General features: G+C 40.0%; 1 protein-coding gene across 1 annotated transcript; it reads left to right on the forward strand.

The window, feature by feature from the left end:
- Positions 1 to 6,542: 6,542 nt before the first annotated feature.
- On the forward strand, positions 6,543 to 18,041 carry LOC132774838 (DGAT1/2-independent enzyme synthesizing storage lipids-like). The gene is made up of 7 exons (XM_067467422.1): positions 6,543 to 6,758; positions 9,470 to 9,852; positions 10,230 to 10,394; positions 12,163 to 12,356; positions 13,802 to 13,862; positions 16,610 to 16,749; positions 17,833 to 18,041. The coding sequence occupies exons 2-7, from the start codon at positions 9,525 to 9,527 to the stop codon at positions 17,935 to 17,937; spliced, it is 993 nt and encodes a 330-aa protein (XP_067323523.1). The 5' UTR covers positions 6,543 to 6,758; positions 9,470 to 9,524; the 3' UTR covers positions 17,938 to 18,041.
- Positions 18,042 to 22,424: the final 4,383 nt, after the last annotated feature.

Raw genomic sequence — 22,424 nt, forward strand, 5'->3', positions numbered from 1 at the left:
CCAGAATGCATCACCCAACATGCTTACTCATTTGCTATGCATACTGGGGATGATGGGAGTTGCAGTCCAAGAAGAAAGCTGAGCCATCTGACTAGTTAAGACAGCCATGAATTCCATCCCAGCTAAATTTGGGGCCAATAGGAGTTGAAGCTCAGGCAAATCTGGGGCTGATGGTGGTTGCAACCAGCCAGAACAAAATGTAAGAGGGCAGTAGAGCCACTAGGATGGTTGCTATGAAGACCTATATCACTAGAATGTGGTCAGTACCTAAGGGATAGAGGAACTACTGCTTTGTGTTTTATTGTGGTAAATGTTTGCTTCTTTAATCCAGTTAAAAAACCCATGAGACAAGTCACTCCCAAACGCAAACACAGTACGATTACTGTGACTGTGAGAGACAAACAACATGATGATGATGGTGATGATGATGATGATAGTGATGGTGATGACAGAAATGAACGGGAAAGGCCCAGCTATAACCTCAAGAGGCCATTAGAACATTGCCATGGAGACCTATATCAGACATTTGTGGTCACTCTTTGAGGAGAGATAAAGCACTGCTTTTTTTTCAGCATGGTGATAGAACCAACCTACAATTGTAAAACTAGCAATTATTTTTACTAACAAATCTCAATACAAAATGCTAACCCTGGCAATGGCAGGTATATAATCTAGGACCTAATCCCACAAAGGTGGGGGAGGGGGAAGTGGGTGGAATCGTACACTTTATGTGGCATTCCATGGTGTTCTGTCTTTACAGAATTCAGATAATTTACTTAGCCCCATCACACAGGAATTGTCTCCTCCCCTTTCTAGATCTACCATTTAATGGATACTAGCACATTTTAAAATACCCTTTTTCATGAAATCATCATCTTTAAACCCCTACTCTCAAGGAGACCAGCATCCTTTTTAAAACACTTCTTTCCATGGGACATACACCATCTTTAAACCACTATTGGAAACAGAAGGGGCATTAGCAGACCACCCATATGAAATGTCACAAAGTAATTGGACAAATCCACCATTTCCCACCCCAAGGAAAAATATCTGTTTTTAAGTGTTCTTTGTGCAGGGGAAGGAATGGAATTAATTTCTGCCCATCTCTGAAATCTTCCCATTTCTGCACACTGTGGAAACGGAGTCCCACGGGCAACTACTGGAAGCAGTTCTTTGAAGTGTTTAGCAACAGAGGAAAACTTTCACATGATGAGGGCCCCTTTCACACAGCTGAATAATATCCCACATTGTGTACTTTGAACTGGAATACATGGCAATGTGGACTCAGGGCCTGTCCAGACAGTACCTTTATCCCAGGAGCTTCTGCAGCAAACAGGAGGGTGAGCCAATGTTATTCCCTGTAAACACGGAAGCAATTGCTATAAAAGGCAAAAACCGTAAAATTTCCAGTTGCAGGATATCGTGGATTTGAGCCGAATATGTGAATCTTCACATGTCTGCATGTTCCTGCAATCGGAAATAATGGGATTTTTTTTAACTGGGTTGTTCCCGGGTTTTAGATGTTTATTCCTGATTGGTTGGTTCCTAAAAAGAAGGTGACACTTGATAGAAAGCAAAAACTTTGTTTGTGTGTCACAAACTTCATGAAATGTGTGGAGGGCACATTTTCTCTGACCAGGACAAAGAACAGAACTTTTGCAGTAATTCACTGGAGTAATTCTCCACATCTCCGCATCTTGAGGGTTTGAAAAAAAAAACCTGCTGAAGCTTCTGGCAGAACCTGATGCTTGTATACTTCTGTACATGTGCTTGTACATGTGTGTGTACTCTGACACTCGCACACCCTGTCACTTGTACCTTTTGATGCTGGTCATTGACCGTAATAAATGTTTATTATTCTGGCAGAAGTCCTGCGGTGGCCATCTTGGGAGTCTCTAAATCTCCCAACAAAGCATCAGATCTGGATAACAGAGGCAAAATCCTGGAACCAACAGGTCTGTATGTGGACTTCTTCTGAAGTCCCAGGATTTTTTGCCCCTGCTTAAAACCCGTGATTTAGTGCTGTCTGGAAGCGCCATCAGTGTGGATTCAGATTACCCAGTTCAAAGCAGATATTGTGGGATATTCTGCCTTGATATTCTGGGTTATATGGCTGTGTGGAAAAGCCCTAAGTCTCTAGTGATAACTGAAAGCTGAAACAAATAGATTGACATTTTATTTTATTTATTTATTTACCCTTTCTCAACTCCGAAGGGGATTCAAGGTGGCTTTGCATATAGGCAACTATTCAATGCCTTAAAACAATATACAATTCAGATGAACATTTAAATTAAAAATTAATGCACAGTAAAACATTTAAAAACATCACATTCACTATCATTGAGTAAATGGGCCACTAGGTGGCATTCTTGATTCAGAAGCAAGCAGTATCCTTGGAAGGAAGAAAGGGTTCTCATAAACTGGAAGCTTATGGCTGGCTTGGAATGGAATTAAGGAGGACTACGTTATTAAAAATCTTGTCAGTTCTAACATTTCCACTAAAAAGGCAGATTAAATTTACACATCTACTAAAATACCAGTATTTCACCCTATATGGGAATATCTTTAATAATGTGATTTTTTTTAAAAAAACTATTTTAATTGATATGTTTTAATGTGATTTTAATGTATATGTTGTTTTATGCCAATATGTGTAATATGGTTAAGCTTCTTAATTTATAGTATATGTTACTGTCTAGAAATTATGTTTTGGTTTTCATATGTATGTACGGCATTGAATTTTGCCACTATTATGTTGGAAACTGCTTTGGGTCCCTTCAGGGGTGAGAAAAGTAGTATATAAATGCAGTAAATAAATAATAAATAAATACATCTTGGCAAATACAAATAAAATCAAGTGAAACAATTTTAAACAGTTTTAAAAGAGTTATTTAAACAGTTAAAACTTACTAAATAAACTTTAACATTTATAAATAATGTTTAATACTTATTAAGCTTATTAAACAGAGTTCATTTTAAAACAAGTTGCATTAGTTTAAAGCAATGACCTTTCTTTTCTTTTCACCCTGGAAATATTTTTGTACCACTAGGGCTTTAGGAAATGAATGTGATATGCTTGAAATGGTGTGCAGTGTTGTTGCATGGTTTGCATAGTCGTTTAATAAATTTTACTTTCCCCCCAAAAGTAATGTTTTAACATTATGCATTGTTTGCCATTTAAATAACTTTTACAGTTATGCTTTTATCCAAGTGTTTGCGTAGTTTCAATTCTGTATTATTCCTAAATGTGTTGTTAGCTAGCTACCTTGAGGTGCATTATTGGGAGAAAGGAATGATGATAATGATGGTGTTGATGTTGTATTGATTTGGGTGGAAACATTGGACCCAAAGGCTTTAACAAAAGAACTTGGTGCTGTAGGAGCCCCTGGTGGTGCAATGGGTTAAACCCTTATGCAGGTAGGACTGAAGACCGGCAGGTCGGAGGTTTGAATCCAGGGAGAGTGCGGATGAGCTCCCTCTGTCAGCTCTGCGGGGACATGAGAGAAGCCTTCCACAAAGATGGTAAAACATCAGGGCATCCCCTGGGCAACATCCTTGCAGACAGCCAATTTTCTCACACCAGAAACAACTTGTAGTTTCTCATATCAAATCGCTCCTGACAACAAAAAAACAAAAACAAAACTTGGTGCTTCAAAAGGACCAGCTTTAGAAGTTATTGGGTTCCAAGGGGAGTGTATTTGAAAGCTGAATGCTTTCAAATGAGGTAAATAAATAAATAATTGTTCTCAGGCCCCTTCCATACAGCTGAATGAAATCCCACATTATCTGCTTTGAACTGAGATATAAGGCAGTGTGGACTCAGATAACCCAGTTCAAAGCAGATATTGTGGGTTAGGGCCCTTCCACACAGCCCTATATGCCAGAATATCAAGGCAGAAAATCCCACAATATCTGCTTTGAAGTGGGTTATCTGAGTCCACACTCAGATAATGTGGGATTTTCTGCCTTGAGTGTTTTTCTAATAAGGGGACAATGTTTCTGTTGGGGACAAGGGGGACAATGGGGACAATGTTTCCTCTTCCAGTATGTTTTGTGAGAACAAGTAATTCAAAAGCTTTAGAAGAAGTTTTTCATTAGTAAAGGAGAAAATGTGTGTGCTTTGTGATGTGGAAGTGCATCTTTGACATTTGGTAGGAAGGAATGGTGCCCTGCTGCTCCTGGAGAAGTTACAGGGCGGGGCCAGCAGGGGGGATATCTTTGGGGAAATTTTAAAAGATTTTATTTCTAAAAAGAAAAGAAATTCCTAAAAATCAGGGGAAGACCCAAATGTTATGAAACTTGGTGGGCAAACAGTGGTAGATGTGGCCTTTTTCATCCTAATAGTCCTAAAAATGATGGAAAGGGGAGCCCAGCGAGCCCCCCCCCCCCATTGCTGCCAATGGGCTGGATCTAGCTACATTTTTCAGCAGTGAACCATGTGCCCATTTTTGGGAGGCGCGTGAAAATGGATCTGGGGGTCTCCTGAAATTCAGCCAGCAGAAATGCATCAAGGTTCAGCTGAAATTCACAAGCCTACCACTGAATTCATGCTCGTTAGATGTCATAAGGAAATATTATCCCCATTAGTTATGCACTGTATATATGGCATTGAACTGTCAGGAGGTGATGAAAAAATTAAATGTTGAGTGTGAATGGTGATTCGGTGGAATAATACAGTATTCACGGGGGACATGTTCCCAGACTTAATGTGGTTGTGTGAAACTGTGGATAATAGCAAAATCAATTGAAATGAAGAATTTCTGGCCCAGAATATCATAGAACCATGCTGGAGGACCTAAAAATTTCTACAGTGAACATACAGATGTGGTTATATGAAACTCCAGATACTGGCCCTATGGTTGGATGAGACCAACTTTAATTGGATTTTTAAATACATATGTTCAGCCCCATGGCATGTGTGTGTATGTGTATATATATACACACACACATATATATTAAAGGTTTCCCCTTGACATTAAGTCTAGTTGTCTCTGACTTTGGGGGGTGGTTCTCATCTCCATTTCTAAGCTGAAGAGCCAGCATTGTCTGTAGACACCTCCAAGGTCATGTGGCCGGCACGACTGCCTGGGGTGCCATTATGTTCCCACCGGAGCAGTACCTATTGATCTACTCACATTTGCATGTTTTCAAACTACTAGGTTGGCAGAAGCTGGGGCTGACTCTGCTCCCTAGATTCAAACTGCCATCCTTTCGGTTAGCAAGTTCAGCAGCTCAGTGGTTTATCCCACTGTGCCACTGGGGTCTCCATACACACACACATGTTGGAATACTGTAGACTTGTACTGCTCATGCCTTGGAGTAGGTAGCTCTTGTCAGCTGCAAAGCTTCTCTGGGAGCTACAAGTTCAGATGCTGCACTTTGCTCTAGTTCAAATGGGCAATCGGGAGAACCAGGGGTGCATCCAGAGGGCTCTAACCCCTTCCACTCCCCCCCCCCTAAAACTTTTTTTTAAAATAAAAGAACTTACCCAGCCACCATTAGTGTGGTGCTGGAGCTCTCTTGGTGCATAGGAATGATGCGCCAGGAGAAGGGGGGAGGAGGAAAATTTCTCCTGCCCCCCTTCTCCTGGTGCATCATTCCTATGTGCCAGATGAGATCCGTCAGCATGCTAATGGGGGATAGGTAAGTTCTTTTATTTTTTAAAATGGTTTGGGGGGGAGGATTAGGGAGGAGGCTGTTCCCCTGTTCCCCTGGTAGGTACCAGGAGGAGATGTAAACAATGCCCATGGAAAGCATGCACTCTTGGGGCAGTGTGCAGACTATAGTCCACTCTGCCCCAATTTTTTTAAACCTGGGCCAGTGTGGACTTTTCTGCTGTCTGGAACCACACCTAGGAGACCTTGGAGGGAACCAGCGTTTTTGGGGAAAAAACATTTTATTCCCAAATGCTCTGAGGCATCCTGGGCTTTTGCAAACATCATAAGGCTTATATTTTCAGGGAAAGAAAAACAGGTTTCAGATTCTGATTGCTGGATATTTTAGGAAAGACCTTGTTCTGCTCTACAAAATAGGACAGATACATTTACATTGCAAAATTAAAGTTGTTTGACCCCATTTTAACTGTCATAGTTCAATACTATTGAATTCTGGAATTTTGTAGTTTGGTGAGGCACTAGCACTCTTTGGCAGAGAAATCTAAACGCCTCATAAAACTAAACTCCCATGATTCTATAGCATTGAACCATGGCAGTTAACGTACTGTCAAGCTGTAGTAATTCTACAGGGTAGATAGCTACACCTATTGTTTTAGTAAGCACAGTGTAGTTTATCTTGTTTTATTAACAGGGATTATTATTATTATTATTATTATTATTATGTGTACATGCATTGACTGATGTCAATTTATAGCATATTGTTACTGTGCTTACATTTTGTTTTCATTTGTCACAATAATTTCTTGAATAAAAATTATAAATGCCTGTACCCTACTAGTGAAACTTACTGATTGCTAATAAAACACACATGCTGTACACATATCTCAGAAATATTTGTGGAGGTGGCCTGTATGATTCAACAATCAAATCCCAAAGATGTTTGCATCCCTGTGATGTTTCCATATCACACTGATCATTGACTTGACAGGAAGTAGTTTAATCAGCTATACAACTCACGCTGCTCATTCAGTACATAACACAAGGAAGCTGTCAACCAAAGAGAGCAACTCTAGAGTGTTTCCAGACATCGCGCTAATCACGCAATTGTCCTGTCACATACATGGAATTTTATAGGGGTTCCAGGTAATGCCATATTTATAGAATATTATTCTGTCTTGCCTTATCTTAAAGAGTTTGCTTCCACAGAAATGTACAGTCAAGATGACGGAACCCAGCCAGGAAGAAGAGGAGCTGGAATCCAATACAGGATAGGACAGAACACTGGCCCTCCAAGAGGGATCTGTTTTCTCATCAAAACTGGAGAAAATACTGTGATGCTGAGCCTCTCCACTATAAGGAATGTTGTACCCTTTGGATTCCTCGCTTGATGGTTCCTTGACTACTTCAGAAACTGCTAGAAGTGCCCTCTGTATTTTACTTCAACTTGATTCATCTCCATTTTTTTTCAACTGCTACTTTTAAACATCAAACCTCATGACTCCCTGTACTCAGACACAGGCTGCCTTTAACTGATTTCCTGCCTGTCTCCTGAATTGTGTTTTGTTTTATGTAGACACTTCCTTCTCGCTTTGACCCACATGCTCCAATTTTGTAGCCACTTCTTTTGACTTTTTTCTTCTAAAAAGGAGTTGGCAGGGAAGTGCTAGAAAACCTTCTTTTGAATTTACCCTCTCCAAAAATAGTATCTGTTGCTCTCAAGGTGGAACCCTCTTAGTTACAAGATTAATAAGTAGAATCTATCACCTATACAATGGATGGTTTCTACATCATAGTGCCACACTCATTTCAATCTCTCTGAACTTTCATATGAAGAGAATTAGATGCCCCAGTTATATCATAGATATATGTCAGAAATTGATACAAGATAAAAGCATCTACTACCGCTTCCAATATAACGGAAGAAAGAGCTGAATATTCCAGGAACAGTAAGTAAACATGTGTGTGATTTGCCAGTGAAGGTGATGTGTTAATGAACTAGTAAGAAAGAACCTTTGAGCCGTAGAACCTAAAAACCATAAAATTCATTGTACATTTCTAGGCAAAATGTATGTTTGAAGAAATATATTGTAGATAGGCAAAATGTCACTTGTTGTTGGGATGAAGTTCAAAACATCTGGAGGACCAAAGATAAGGAACCACTGCCATAGAATATAGAAAGTCAGACTGGACTGATTATTCTATTGCAGACACCCTTTGCAGACACAGCATTCTTCTGTTCAACAAAAGGGCTACTGTCTCTCACTCAGAATAATGTCATCGCAGAGTTGGAAGGGGGCTCAATGCAGGATCTGTAGTTAAATGTTGACACCTGACTATGTATTTATTTAGTCTCCTGTTCTGGAAGATATGGAAGCTATGGCTTAGAAAGAAAGCAGCAGTTCTGGGGGTGCTGTTTCCAGTGACTGTTGTAAATGTATGTGTCATTGGTGTTTTATTAACAGAAAACTGATTTCATTTCTGTTAATGTGCCAAAAGCTTTAATGATACAAAACTAATAATATTGGAAGAGTAATCTCTTTTATGTAAAAGGACTGTAAATATTGATTTCTTCCTTCATTGGGGAAACAGAGCTCTTTTTTATATTAACTAGGAAGGCTAGGGAACTATTGAGTATTGGAGAGACATTATCAGACCTCATCACATGAACTTCCGGCTCTGTCCTAGGATGCTTCCAGGATGGAGCCAGGATGGAGCCCATCAAAGCCCTTCACACAATGCAGAGCTGCCTCTGGTGAGGCTCCATCCTGGCTCCATCCTGGAAGCATCCTAGGATGGAGCCCCGAGAATGCAGGTGGATACCCATGTTATCATAGCCTACAACAGGGTCAGCGTGGGGGGATGCTGGGTGGTGATGCTTTTCTCCATGTGATGGGGGAAGGCAGTGATGCAGGCTGTGGGATTACGGTTTCCCCCACTGCCCCACGGATTTGCCACATTGCCTAACGAATTCCCCCACTGTTGCTTGCATTAGGGACCTCAATATGATATGATCCTTAGATATGTGAACAGTCTTTGGTTTGATTTAATTTAATTTTGCTGGTATGTGTATATGTAAGGGAGGGATCTGCTTATGTGAATAAATTGAGTGCTGGTATTAGCTGGGATTCCCCTGAAGGATCAAGTTTGAAACACGGAAGTCCTTCTAGATTCTGTATTGACTGTGAAAGAACGGGAGGTAGTGGTAACTTTGACTGGTACATGAGTTGAAATCGTAACAAAGGGAGACTTGACTTCAACTACATGATCCTAATTGCAATCAATGTGTACAGAAAAATGGGTCTGACCTTGAAGACAAGCTGAAAATTCTAGCAGACACAATACAGTCATTTTGGGGGTATTACCTGGTGCGTTTTGAGAGTGTCAACTAATGTGGTTTGCACCCTCTGATCCCCCCAGTGATTCCCCCCATGCTATTGTTTATAGAGTTCTCAAAAATATAATAATGTTTCCTCTGATGTAAATCCTTCAGTAATCTGAGAATATGCACTACTGAAGTCAGTCACTATATGTAGGGAATAGATGTCCCCAGGACTTCCTATCTTTAGAAGCATTGCTAGATTAATTATTTTGGAAAGTTTCTGAAACGCATGGCAAAATAACTCCCGTAGTTGAAAATTGCTGTTGATTTCTAGTGCTGCAAAAGTTCAGTGCACATTGGTGATCTACCAACAAAACTAAGTGCAAAAAAGTGGTTGTTACTGGAAAGATATATTCCCTTAGAATTATATAAAATTTGGGGTGAGAGAAATTACAATTATATTATCATGTTTCTTTTAAATATAAACACCACTAAGTTCAAAATGATAAATAGCATTTTCTTTTCCCCTTTACAGGTAAATGGTGGAAGAATATCCAATTTTTGTGGAATAATCATTTTGTTTTATTGACATGCATGATATGGTAGCAACAAAAACACCTGGTGTTTCAGGTCAGGAAATGATCACCTGGTTTTCTTCTGTACTGACAAACAGGACTGATTTTACTTACTTGGAACAATATGTGATATTTGTGATTAATCCTTTGTGGCTACTTGTGCCTTTGATATTGTTACATTCAATATATTCATTTATGTATATTTTGGGCTGTTTTGCCTCATTTATATTTTATGTTTACAAAAAGAAGAACAACATACCAGAAGACACTTACAGCGAACCTTGGAACAAAGTAAAATACTTACTTGCACAAATTGTGGCTGCAGGTGGGAAAATATTACATGGTAAGATATTTCATTTCATTTTATGTTATTAATTCCAGCATTTTCCAGGGTTCATAGCAACCAACAATGCAATTAAAGGGTCAAATCACTGGAAATCTTTTAGGACTTGGTTGCTGTTTTGGAAGTTGCAGCAAATCACAGCTATACATATTTATACTTATATCTGCAACTCTAACATTATAAAGATGAAAAGCCTATATCCAAAACATTTTTAGTCTTTGTATAGTGAGAAACTTGGCTGAAGATGGGCCAGTTACTGGTTATGGAAAATTAGCTTCCAATTTCCTTGGTTTAGGACATTTCAGACATTACTGTAATTTTAATATGGTGTCAGAAAATACTGTTGAATTAACCTGTTGGGTTTTATACTCTTTTAGGCTATGAGGTTATTGGCATGGAACATATACCTGAAGGACCAGGGATTATTACTTTTTACCATGGAGCAATTGTTTTTGATTATGTATTTTTTATAGCTAACATGTTTGCAGAGAAGGGGAGACTATGCCATACTTTAGTTGACCATACTATGGTCAAATTACCAGGTAAGAAGTTAATTATTATTTGAATTAATTTTCTACTATTGAACACAAAAGTGTTCAAGGCAGATCATGTTATAAACTACAAAATTGAATAATCCTATATAATAATTTTTTAAAAAACCCTGATCTGAGCAAATTCAGTGAACCATTAGAAAATTTTAGCACAACTATTCTAAATATAATGTAGATTCAAATCATTATATTATAATAATAATAATAATAATAATAATAATAATAATAATATCGTGCATCCACACAAGCAGCAAAATCTGGGGCTAACCCAAAACATTGCTGCTCCCAAAGAATGTCAGCTGTCAGAGCAGAATCCTCGTTGTAGAGTCAGGCAAAATTTGGTTCAGCTTCATTAGACAATACCCTTTACCTGTGTTGTTTTTGGTCATCATAGTTGTGGCAATGGGTCCACTCTTTCTTTCTGCCCTCTGAGTCATGTAGGTGACTTTGCTTACACTGGCAAAACAGGCAGTGATGACCAGGAACTTTCTATGGCTTCGTGACATCTGCTGCTACGGTGATTAAAACATGGCATATTTCTAATCACGATAGTGCCATCCCCTTTTCCTTATGCAATATGGTAGTAATGGCTTGTGTGAACAGTGAAGACTGTTCTGAATCAAAACTAGCCCTGCTCTTCACAAATCCAAAGGTGCAGTACTGCTATGCAGTTTGGGAGGATGCTTTGGAGCATTCCTCAACATTCACTAATTTAGAGCACAACCGCATTAAGTGGCTGTGCCAACTCTGGAAGTAATATAGCTCTGTGGACATTTTCACATTGATGAGGTCCCCCGTGCCGATTCGCCGGCCTTCGTAATGAATCGGCTGGGCAGTGGTGCAATCCTGGCAACCTGTGCCTCACACCACCCCTGGCTGGCAATGACGCTTCCCCATCACACATGGGGAAGTGTTGCCAAGCAGCTTATCAGTTGTTCCAAATGGAACATGGGGAGGCTTCCATGTTGGTGAAACAGTATCCTACCATGTTGGCACCTCAGTTGAGCAATGGAACACAGCTGAAAGTGAGGATACATAGTGGGATGGACGGCATGGGGCTCAGTGGCAGAAGCATCATTCCACAGATATATAAACCCTTTTTCCTAGTTCCAACAGACCTCACTACCTTCTGAGGATGCTTGCCATAGATGCAGGCGAAACGTCAGGAGAGAATGCCTCTAGACCATGGCCACATAGCCCGAAAAAAACCTACAACAACCCATCCTAGGATGCTAGAATTCTTCTCGTGATGAGGTTCTATGTGTGACATAAATGCTAAGTAGGTGATTCCCCCCCCCCCCTCCTTTGGGGTTATACAGTCTGTGTATATATAACTCAAAGAGAAGGACTGGGTACATTTAGATTACAAAAAAAAAGATTCAGGTCTCTATTCTTCCATGTCTGAATAGCCCATGTTACTCCTCTATTTGAAGGAGATAAGAGACAAACCTCTTTAAGATATGCATTTTCACTTTAGTATTCATTCGAATGTCATTCTGCCAAATGTAAGACCTGATTTTAACCCTTGTCAAATGAATGGATCGCCATAGAGCTCCTTCCTCAGTGACTGGGCATTTTAGGGGAGAAACTATTGTGAGAACATATAAGAGAAGAAGAGTCATCTGTTATGAGTAAAGCAGCCATGATTGGGAATGTTAAAAAATGGGTGTCATTGGAAGAATGATATCTGCAAAATAACTACACTTTTCTTTTACAATAAATGTGTGATTGCATGCTTCATGTATTCCTTTTCTTAAAGGATTGAAATTGGGCCTTGATGTGGTCCATTGTAAAAATTACACCAAAGTGGAATGTTTGGAAATCCTGAAGAAAGGCCATTTATTGGGGCTTGCACCTGGTGGACTTAGAGAGGGAAATTTTAGTGACCAGTACTATAATCTAATGTGGGGTAACCGTACCGGTTTTGCTCAACTGGCTTTAGATGCTAAAGTGGTGAGTAAGTTAGATAACATTCTATTATGTTACATGTGACTGAAGAAAAATTAGATTAATTTTGTAGATATGAAATTAAACTATGAACCAGGAACAATATGGTTCTGGTCAGCCTATTTGAGTCATTCATTTCTGTTTTGTGATTTAAATTAGTAACAACAGCAAATGCCTGAAAGATTGCATTTGGGAGATGTATGAGAAAGTCCTTGGTGGTATTTCTACACTAGGTAGCCACCATAGCAGCCCCACCCTACTGCTAATGCGAAGGCTCACCTTCCTATAGTAGGTTAAGCCAAATTCCAGTTGCCACTTGGCCATTGACAGCAACTCTACAAATAGTTAATATTATTGGGTTTTATCTGCATGCGTGTACTGTAAGCGCTTAGCTGTCCAGGGAACTTGGACAAAGCTATGTCCTGACCAAGCATAATAATAATGTTTTTCAAGTGTTAAGAAGCCAGAACCAATGCAAATGCTTGCAGTTTGGGACTGTGTGTCAAACTGCATTAATTCTACACTGTAGATAAGTATTTCTCAACCTTCCTAATGCTGTGACCCCTTAATACAATTTGTCATCTTGTGGTGACCCCCAATCATAACATTATTTTCATTGTGTCTTCATTACTTTAATTTTGCTACTGTTAGGACTTGTAATGTAAATATCTGATATGCAGGATGTGTTTTCATTCCTTGGACTAAATTTGGTACAAATACCTAATGTGCCCAAATTTGAATACTGGTGGTGGGGGGGAGGGGGGTTGATTTTGTCATTTGGGAGTTGTAGTTGCTGGGATTTATAGTTCCCCTACAATCAGAGACCATTCTGAACCCCACTCATGAAAAAATTGGGTCAACCTTTCTACACAGGATCCCCAAGACCATCAGAAAACGTTGTGTCTTTGTAGAACCCTCTGACATCCCCTTGCAACCACCCCCAGGGTTCCCAACCCCCAGGTTGAGAAACGCTGGTGTAGATGTACCCAGAAAACCTGAATTCATGCAATAGTGGGATCCTTGAGGTGCTTTTTAAAAATAGGAAAATATTTATTTGTTCTTGTACAACAAAAAGACTTTTAACCAAAACTTCTGGTAGATAGGTATGATTTTGCCCTCACTAAGGAAAGGTGTAGTCCTATGTTGGGCAAGTTCCCTTTTTATAAAACGAAAAGATCAAGTGTTCACTGAAGTTGGGTCCATCCTTTAAAACTAGTATGCCTCTTTGTAAGGAATCAAACTTTAAAAGGAATAAAGTTCTTTCTCCTTTCTCTTCCATTTTTGGAGTTTGCAAATCTTCATTTTTACTAGTTACATCATAAATGGGAAACTATTATAATAAAGCTCAATGTGGGGCCTTGCTTCTGCTTTTTAACAAAAACATAAAGTGAAGATGGGTAAAGTGAAATATTCATTGTAATGTATTGTAACATATTCTGTTTTTTTTAAAGCCAATAATCCCTATGTTTACTCAAAATCTTCGTGAAGGATACAGGTCAACTGGAAAAACACGTGAGCTACATTTCCTACTTTTCATCTTCAACAAAATGTATGTTAAGCTGTGAACATTTTAATATAATGAAATACAAGTAATTTTATCAACTAACTACTGCATTGTCACATGCTTTTCCTAACATGTATGAGTTGTGCAAACTTGCAAAGTTTGCATAGTTGTGCAGAAATATGTGATTGTTACATCTTTCCCTAAATTTAGAAAATAAAAATAATAAATGTAGCAGTATACCGGGGATATGTGGAGAAAAATTGAGGAGGATATAAACTAAATGTCACAACTGATTTCATAAGCTATGCTTCGAATTGTATGACAGTAAGGAGGCAGAGGTACTCCTGGTCAGTTGCGAGGACAATCAGGGTAAAGGTGGCAACCTGTGCTCAACAGGGTTACACTCCCCATGAGGACACAAGTCTGCAGTCTGGGGGTCCTCCTGGACTCAATGTTGACACTTGAAGCTCAGATGCTGGCAGTGGCTGGGAGGGCCTTTGCACAATTAAAACTTGTGCACCAGCTACAACTGTACCTCAAAAAGCCTGAATTGGCCATTGTGATCCATGCCTCAGTTACATCTAGAATTGATTACTGCCATGCACTCTACGTGGGGTTGCCTTTGAAGACAGCTCAGAAATTGAATTAGTACAAAGATGAGCAGCAAGGTTACTAACTGGGCTAGCTATATGCCCCTATTAAAGGAGCTCCACTGGCTGTCAATAAGTTTCTAGTCCCAATTCAAAGTTTACAAAGTGCTATATGGTTTGGGTCCAGCCTATATTCGCAACCGCATCCCCCCTATTGACCTGCACGGGCTCTAAGATCTGCCAGGGAGACCCTCCTCTCAGTCCCACATCCATCACAAGCACAGTTGGTAGGGACAAGGAAGAAAGCCTTCTCGGTTGTGCCCCCCTGGCTCTGGAATGCCCTCCCCAGAGAAATCAGACAAGTCCTCACAGTTCAATCTTTTTTGGGTTTTTTTTTTGTACATCAATCATTTCTATTTATTAAAATTATTAGAGCATATACCCAGTGTGTCTCTTCTTTCTCTTTTTTTCTGACCACTCGTATCTTTTCCCATTTCCTTCCTTCCCTTCCCTTCTCCCCCTCATACAGGTTGCCTTTCTTTCCCAGTAACATCACATTTCACCTAGCAATACCCAATCCTTTACAAAGCAACAGCCAATCCAGTGACATCACAGAGGGTCACTTCACCTTACCAACAGCCTTTGTAGTACAGACAGACAAACAAACAAACAAACAAACGTTAACTTTTATAGAGAGAGACTTCAAATGATCAGTCAGTGATATGTGGCAAAAGTACCTATGTACTTTCCCCTCATTACCCATAAAGATTGCAGCTCCCATTGTTGGGAAGGATGTGTCAGTCAGGCTGCCTTATCTCACCCATGATTAGAGTGTCCACTCATATAGAAACTTGGCAACCACAGCTGTCTGTGCAGAACTGGCCCCACTACTAGGCAAAGAGGGGCAGCTACATCAGGCACAAGGAAATTTCAATCTTTTTTGGATGGAGCTGAAGACAAGGCTTTTCCAGCAGGCCATTGATAATATCTGAGATATCAGTTAAATTGGATGACCAAGAAGTCTTTACCCTGTTTTATAATGCTGCCTTTTAAACCTGTTTTATGGCTGGGTGGCTATATGGTTGTATGGCCAGTTTTTAAACTACACTCTATTGTTGTGTTTTATGACTTACTGTCACTTTAATTGCATTATTTTTGTTAACCTTGTTAGTTGTTATTTTATGTTAATTGGTGCTGTTTATTGCATTGTTGCAAATTTTGCTGTATTCTATGGGTTTTGTGTTGCACTTTTGTTGTGCTATTTTGTAAGTCACCCCGAGTCCCTCTTGGTGGCGGGACACACACACACACACACACACACACACACATTAGGCATGTGTGATCCATGGTTCTAAATGGTTCTAAAGTACTTACAAAACTAGGGGGCACTGGTGCTTTGTTTATAAAGTATTTCTAAAGTGTTTCTAAAGTTTTGGTGGTGAAAATTTCAGAACTCTAACAAAACTTTCAAAATTTCACCACTATTAGCTCACCAAATTTTAGAACGTTTGGTGAATTCTCAAAGTTTTTATAAAACTTTTTTAATAATAAAAAAAATCTGTTCCTGATTTGAAAGTGTTATTTCCTGTTTGTGTGGTCTTTACTCCAGAAACTTTATTTTTGAGGCAGAAACTTTGTTAAATTGGTGGAGACTCAACAAACCAAAATGTGTTATAGGACGATGTCCCTTGCAGAAAGGCAAAGTTTTTGTAATATAAAATTTTTTTGCCATGTTTTTATGACAAAATCAATTAGAAGCTGCCATTTATAACAAAATTTTGAAAGTTTTGTTAGAGTTCTGAACTTTTCACCACCAAATCTTTAGAAGCACCAGCGCCCTCTAGTTTTGGTAGTACCTTAGAACCATTTAAAACAGTGGTTCTCAACCTGTGGGTCCCCAAGTGTTTTGGCCCACAACTCCTGGTAATCCCAGCCAGTTTACCAGCTGTTAGGATTTCTGGGGACTCACAGGTTGAGAACCACTGATTTAGAACCATGTATCACACATTCCTAATATGTATGTATTCTGTGAGCATGTATATTGTTCAGTTTTCTTTTTCTTTTTCTGTGATGAACTCTTTACAGCTGTGAAAATATAAAATTTCAGATAATTGCAAATGTGATTGTTTGTATTATCTCAAAATATTCGTTCATTTCATGTACAGGGTTGTCAAGATGGCTGTATGAACATACTCGATTCCTAGTCCTTCCCATATATGGAGGGTTTCCAGTGAAATTTCGCACATATATTGGAGAACCGATCCCATATGATCCAAACATAACTGCTAAGGAACTGGCTGAAAAAGTATGCTAATTAATCATGTAGGAATATTTACCCAGAATGAAATTTAACATTGTTTTCTTGACAGCCACTATGGTCAAGTGGTTTGAGTTTTGGTCTGGGAGCCCAGTATTCAAATCTTTGCTTGGCCAAAGGATTACCTTGGACAAGTCTCAGGCTGATTTTAAAAAAGCAATAACTAAACCTACACAGATCATCATCACTAATCCCAATTGTAGAACTATCCTAGGGTCATCATAAGTCAGCAAGTTCATGTGACAATTATATAAAGAAGATGAATACCCTTAAGACCAGAACTGGGTACATCAGTTCTGTGATCATTATCCAATTGGTCTACCGATTCCATATGCCAAAATTTATTTAACTAGTTGTTGTTGTTAGATTGTTATTTTCATTTTTAAATAATAATAATATTCTTTAACTAGTAATTATTTTGCAATAACTCTCAATTCCAAATGTCTTACTATTTTGAAATACACTTATGACTTGTACACTGCCATATTTCTTAAACATAATGCCATTTCATTTCACACACACATGCCATTTCTGCCATGTTACTTTGTAATGTGTAACAAATATCCCATATACACTGCCATGTAATGCAATTTAAAACTGCATTATATGGTCAGTGCACTCATAGAAAGCAGTTCAATGCAGTTAAACTGCATTCTATGAGTCTACCCTTATCATATATTGCATTATATGCCAATATAGATGGATCCAAAGAGAACAGCTTATTTGGATGAAAGAGGGCATGTTCTTTACATGTCATTATATTCCTTCCCTTATGGATAGAAGCAGCACTTCTAAAAGGTAGGTGCATTGTATAAAACTGTCCACAGTTGACTGCTAGTGTTCCTATGGAATGAATTGCCTTTTTTAGGTGTGATTTCGGTTAGTTTGGACTTACTCAGTATTGTTCAATAAAATACATTTACTTGGTTAATGAGAAAATACATAGTATTTCTGCTACTGGATTGGTGTGTGGGAATTCTACAGCGGATCCCATCATAAACTTTTATTGTAAGTAGGGGAAAATATTTGTACTATATATAGCTTAATCCTTTTGCTTTTTTATTTTACTAGGCAAAGGCTGCAGTTGAACATCTTCGAGACAGATATCAGAAACGACCAGGAAATATATTAAGAGCTCTACTTGAACGCTTCGAGAAACATCACAAAGATACCTAAGCTTTTCATAACTTTTTCATGTCACATTTGTGTCCATATACATGAAGTAATAAATATTAATAATCACGTGATTGATTTTGCTATTATGTACAAGATAATTTGGACATAAACACTATGCTTTACTATGAGGCTTAAAGATGAATGAATGTGCATACAGTTGGGGTGATTAATATAGCAATTATTTTATTTTATACATATAGATGTTTCATTTGTATGTGTGTATGCATAATTTGTATGTGTGTATGAATAAATAGCAGGTCACAACTTTGTTCTAAATATTTCTTTATTAGTGTCATTAACAAACCTAACTTAATATTAATTAATATGCCAATAATATTGACTTCTGGTTTCTTCCACTGTTAAATATATCTTTCAACCAACAATGTTAATAATGAACTATTTTCAACTGCCATCTTGAAAATATTATTTATTTATTTATTTTAAACTTTTATATCCCGATCTTCTTTACCTCCGTAGAGGGACTCAGACCGGCTAATATGAGGACTAGGTCTTCTTAGTCTAAAAACCTACTATCATGTGTGCTGTTTGACTTGTGGCCCTTCCACACATGACTACAACCTGTGCTGAAACAAATTAAAACATCCTGCTTTGGTGTGGGTTCTAGTCCCCACCCACCAACCCAAACCCCAGGCTTTCCAGGGGGAGGGGGCTATGTGCCACCTTGAAGCTCTTGATTTCCCCTCTAAAGATTACTAATTTTTTTCTGGCTGCCATGAAGCCTTTCCTCACATCCTCCTGGAGTGAGAAAATGATGCCTGAGGAGATGGGAGGAATGAGGAAGAAAATCTCTTCTCGCCCACCCTCCAGTCTCTCACACATGGTTTTTATTGAAGGCGTCATTTGGTAAAAACCGAGGCAGCAAAAACAGAGACAGGTTCCGCATTTTGGGCCAGTCTGGATGGACCCTTGCTTGATCAACTGGTTGTTCCTGAGAAATAAACATTTACTACAACTAGAAAGAGAAAGCCTGAAATTTGGGATTCATGCCTATTTTTGGTATCATAAAATAAAGGTGGACTCTAATTTAAATACCCACTAGATAAGGAGATTTTTTATTAAATCTGTGGAATAAATATATAAAAAATTACAGCAGAAAGTCATTGATGTGCTCTTCACATGAAGCTCTGTTTATTTTTTTATTATTTATTTACAGTTCTTATATTCCGCCCTTCTCACCCCGCAGGGGACTCAGGGCGGATTACAGTAAACACATATATGGCAAACATTCAATGCCAGTTTGACAAACAACATTTAACAGACAAAGGCTATTTAACTTTTTTTCTGGCCGCCAGGGGAGCTGCTGCTTTTCATCGTCCATCAACGACACCGATGAAGTTCTTCCGCATTCCACATTCCCCGGAGTCTTCTTTCTTTATGGCCTCATAAATTAGTTAAATTTAGCCTCCCACACAAGGTGGTCCCTTATTTTCCTACTTGACAGAATTGTCTTTCAGGTTGCAAAGGTCGACAACGGGCTACACAATGGCTGGACACCCACTCCAGCCCGGGCTGGCTTCGAACTCATGACCTTTTGGTCAGAGTGATCTTAATGCAGCTGACACTCAGCCAGCTGTGCCACAATCCCGGTGTTTAGAGAGAAATTGTTATGAAAGAGAAATGGTTGATTACTGTCCAAAAACTGCCCAGTATAATGGTTTCCCTACAGACCATTAGTAGAACAATTTAAAATGGATAAACATTTAATGTATAGTTGAAGGCTTTCATGACTGGAATCACTGGGTTATTGTAGGTTTTTTTGGGCTATATGGCCATGTTCTAGAGCAGGGGTCCTCAAACTTTTTGAATGGGGGGCCAGTTCACTGTCCCTCAGACTGTTGGAGGGCCGGACTATAGTTTACACAGGAATATTGTGAAACATTTGTTTTATATATTGTAAAACATTTATTTCCAATAATAAAGAAATGAAATTTTGACTTCAAGCATGTCGTGGCATGGGTAACAGGTTTACTATAACAGCAGGAACCCATGAATATGTTTACCGATCAGCCTATTGGCCAAACTCCCATGACCTCTTGTCATGGGAGTTTGGAGGATAGTTTGTGGCAGTCACACAAAATTTCTGGATGAGAAAATATACACTGGATGAGAAATAACACTTTCAAACCAGGAACAGATTTCTGTTCTACAATTTTATTATTATGTTTATTTATACATCACTTTTTGTCTCCACAAGGAGACTGTGGGCCCTTCCAGACGCCCTATATCCCAGGATATGATCCCAGGTTTTCTGCTTTAAACTGGATTATATGAGTCTACACTGCCAGATAATCTGGGATAAACAGAAAACTTAGGATCAGATCCTGGGATATAGGGCCTGTCCGAAAGGGCCCTTCCAAACAGCCATATAACCCAGAATATCAAGGCAGATAATCCACAATATCTGCTTTGAACTGCATTATCAGAGTCCACACTGCCATATAAGCCAGTTAAGTGTGGATTTTATACAGCTGTGTGGAAGGGGCCAAAGCAGCTTACATTTCAATACAATTTAAATCTACAAATATATGAAACATTACAATAGAATTAAACATCATTGCTATTCTTTAAAACAGGCATGGGCCAGCTTGGGCCCTCCTTGTGTTTTGGACTTCAACTCCCACAATTCCTAACAGCCAGTAGTGGGAGTGGAAGTCCAAAAAATAATTAAAAATCAACAACAACAACAACAACAATAGTCTTCTGAAGTAAATTGAAGGACATTGGACTTGAGTTTTGGAGTTGTGGTTTACCTACATCCAGAGAGCATTGTGAACTCAAACAATGATGGGTCTTTACCAAATTTGGCACCTGATATCCTGATATACTGAAAATGGAATAGTGGCCTTTGTGTCACCCCTTTGCCCTCCTGCTGCTAGAGGGCGAGGATGAGGAGGCGGAGCTTAACCTGAGTGGAGGGAGGGAGCGCCCAAGTGCCGAAGGAAAGAAGGAAGAAATGGAAAAGCCAGGAAAGGTGAAGGGAGGGAAGGGATTAAGGCAGAAAGAAGGAAGGATGGAAGGAAAGAAGGATAGAAAGAAGGAAAGGGGAGAAAAAGGCAAAAGGGGGGAAGGAAGGCTGCAGCACTGGCAGGCAGCGGGAAGCGCGCCTGTCTCTCTACTCCACACTCCTAGCCTTCAGCTGCTCTCCTCTTGCTGCCCTGCTACTGGTCTGGCTGCTGATGCTGGTCTCCTGTCCAGGGGCAAGAGGAGCAGCAAGAGGAGAGTGGCCAAAGGCTAGGAGCATGGAGAAGAGAGACAGGCGCGCCTCCCGCTGCCTGCCAGTCCTGCAGCCCCAGCCATGGTGCACCACGGCTCATACACCTTGGAGCACTACAGGCGGAGATGGAGCATCCGGGTGCTGGGGGGGGGGGGGGGGGCAAGTAAGCCCTGATCAGCTTGCCTGCCTTCTCGCTCCCTCAATTCAGATCCAGCACTCACAGCGTCCGCACCTTCGCCTCCCTCTTCCTTCCCAGCCCCCAAGCGGGAGAGGAGCAGCAGCCAAGCTGCTGTTGGTTCAGCCGCCCCTGCCCAGGGCTGGTTAAATGCCCCCCGGAGGCTGGGGACCCCTGTTCTAGAGGCATTCTCTCCTAATGCATCTAGAACATGGCCATATAGGAGAGAATGCCTCTAGAACATGGCCAGATAGGAGAGAATGCCTCTAGAACATGGCCAGATAGCCCGAAAAAACCTACAACAACCCACAGATAAACATTTATTTGGATTATTTATTGATAAACCTGAACTTGAAATGGTTTTGGACTCTCGACATGACATCCCAGAATATCAAGGCAGAAAATCCCACATTATCTGAGTGTGGACTCAGATGACCCAGTTCAAAGCATATCTTGTGGGATTTTCTGCTTTGATACTCTGGGATATAGGGCTGTTTGGAAGGGCTCGTAGTTGTCTGCAACTTTCCCCTGTGGCTCAGCACTCATGAATTGAGGCCGAGAGAGTGTGATTCACCTAGGCAACAACTTACTAAGAGTTTATTCTAAAGCGGGGAGGGAGGGCAAACCATCTCTGCTACAGAATGTGCTTTCCTTGAGGCAACTTAGGAGGGGAACTCTGCTTAATGCAGCCACCCAAACCTCCAGCCCAGCCCTTATGCTCTGCTGGGAAATCCCTGCCAATAAATGCCAAGGGCAGAAACTGTCCCAATTGTAGGGTGCCTCCCTGGGTCAAAGGCATAGCAATGGGAACCCTACTATCTGGAAAAGGGGATGGGAGGGAACAAGGAGGGAAAGGCCTAATTTCCCATTAGGAATCTGCCTCCTACCTCACCCTGAAACAAAAAGCACAGCGGGGGGGGGGGGCTCCTAATAGCCTGCAGCTCCACCCCTTCAATGACGGCCTTCAATTCCCCCCCCCCCCATGCAATTCTATAGGCCTTGTCTGCCAGTTATGGGTGGTTGGTTGCTTCCACTATATCAGCTATTAATGCAACTAATGACAGTGTGAATAAATTG

The sequence above is a fragment of the Anolis sagrei genome, chromosome 4 (assembly GCF_037176765.1).
Source record: "Anolis sagrei isolate rAnoSag1 chromosome 4, rAnoSag1.mat, whole genome shotgun sequence".
NCBI classification, from domain to species: Eukaryota; Metazoa; Chordata; class Lepidosauria; order Squamata; family Dactyloidae; genus Anolis; species Anolis sagrei.

Coding starts and splice junctions, on each gene's coding strand:
- LOC132774838 (XM_067467422.1), top strand. CDS start 9,525: ATGCATGATATGGTAGCAACAAAAACACCTGGTGTTTCAGGTCAGGAA. Junction 12,357..13,801: donor TGGCTTTAGATGCTAAAGTG/GTGAGTAAGTTA, acceptor TTTTTTTTAAAG/CCAATAATCCCTATGTTTAC. Junction 16,750..17,832: donor CTAAGGAACTGGCTGAAAAA/GTATGCTAATTA, acceptor TTATTTTACTAG/GCAAAGGCTGCAGTTGAACA.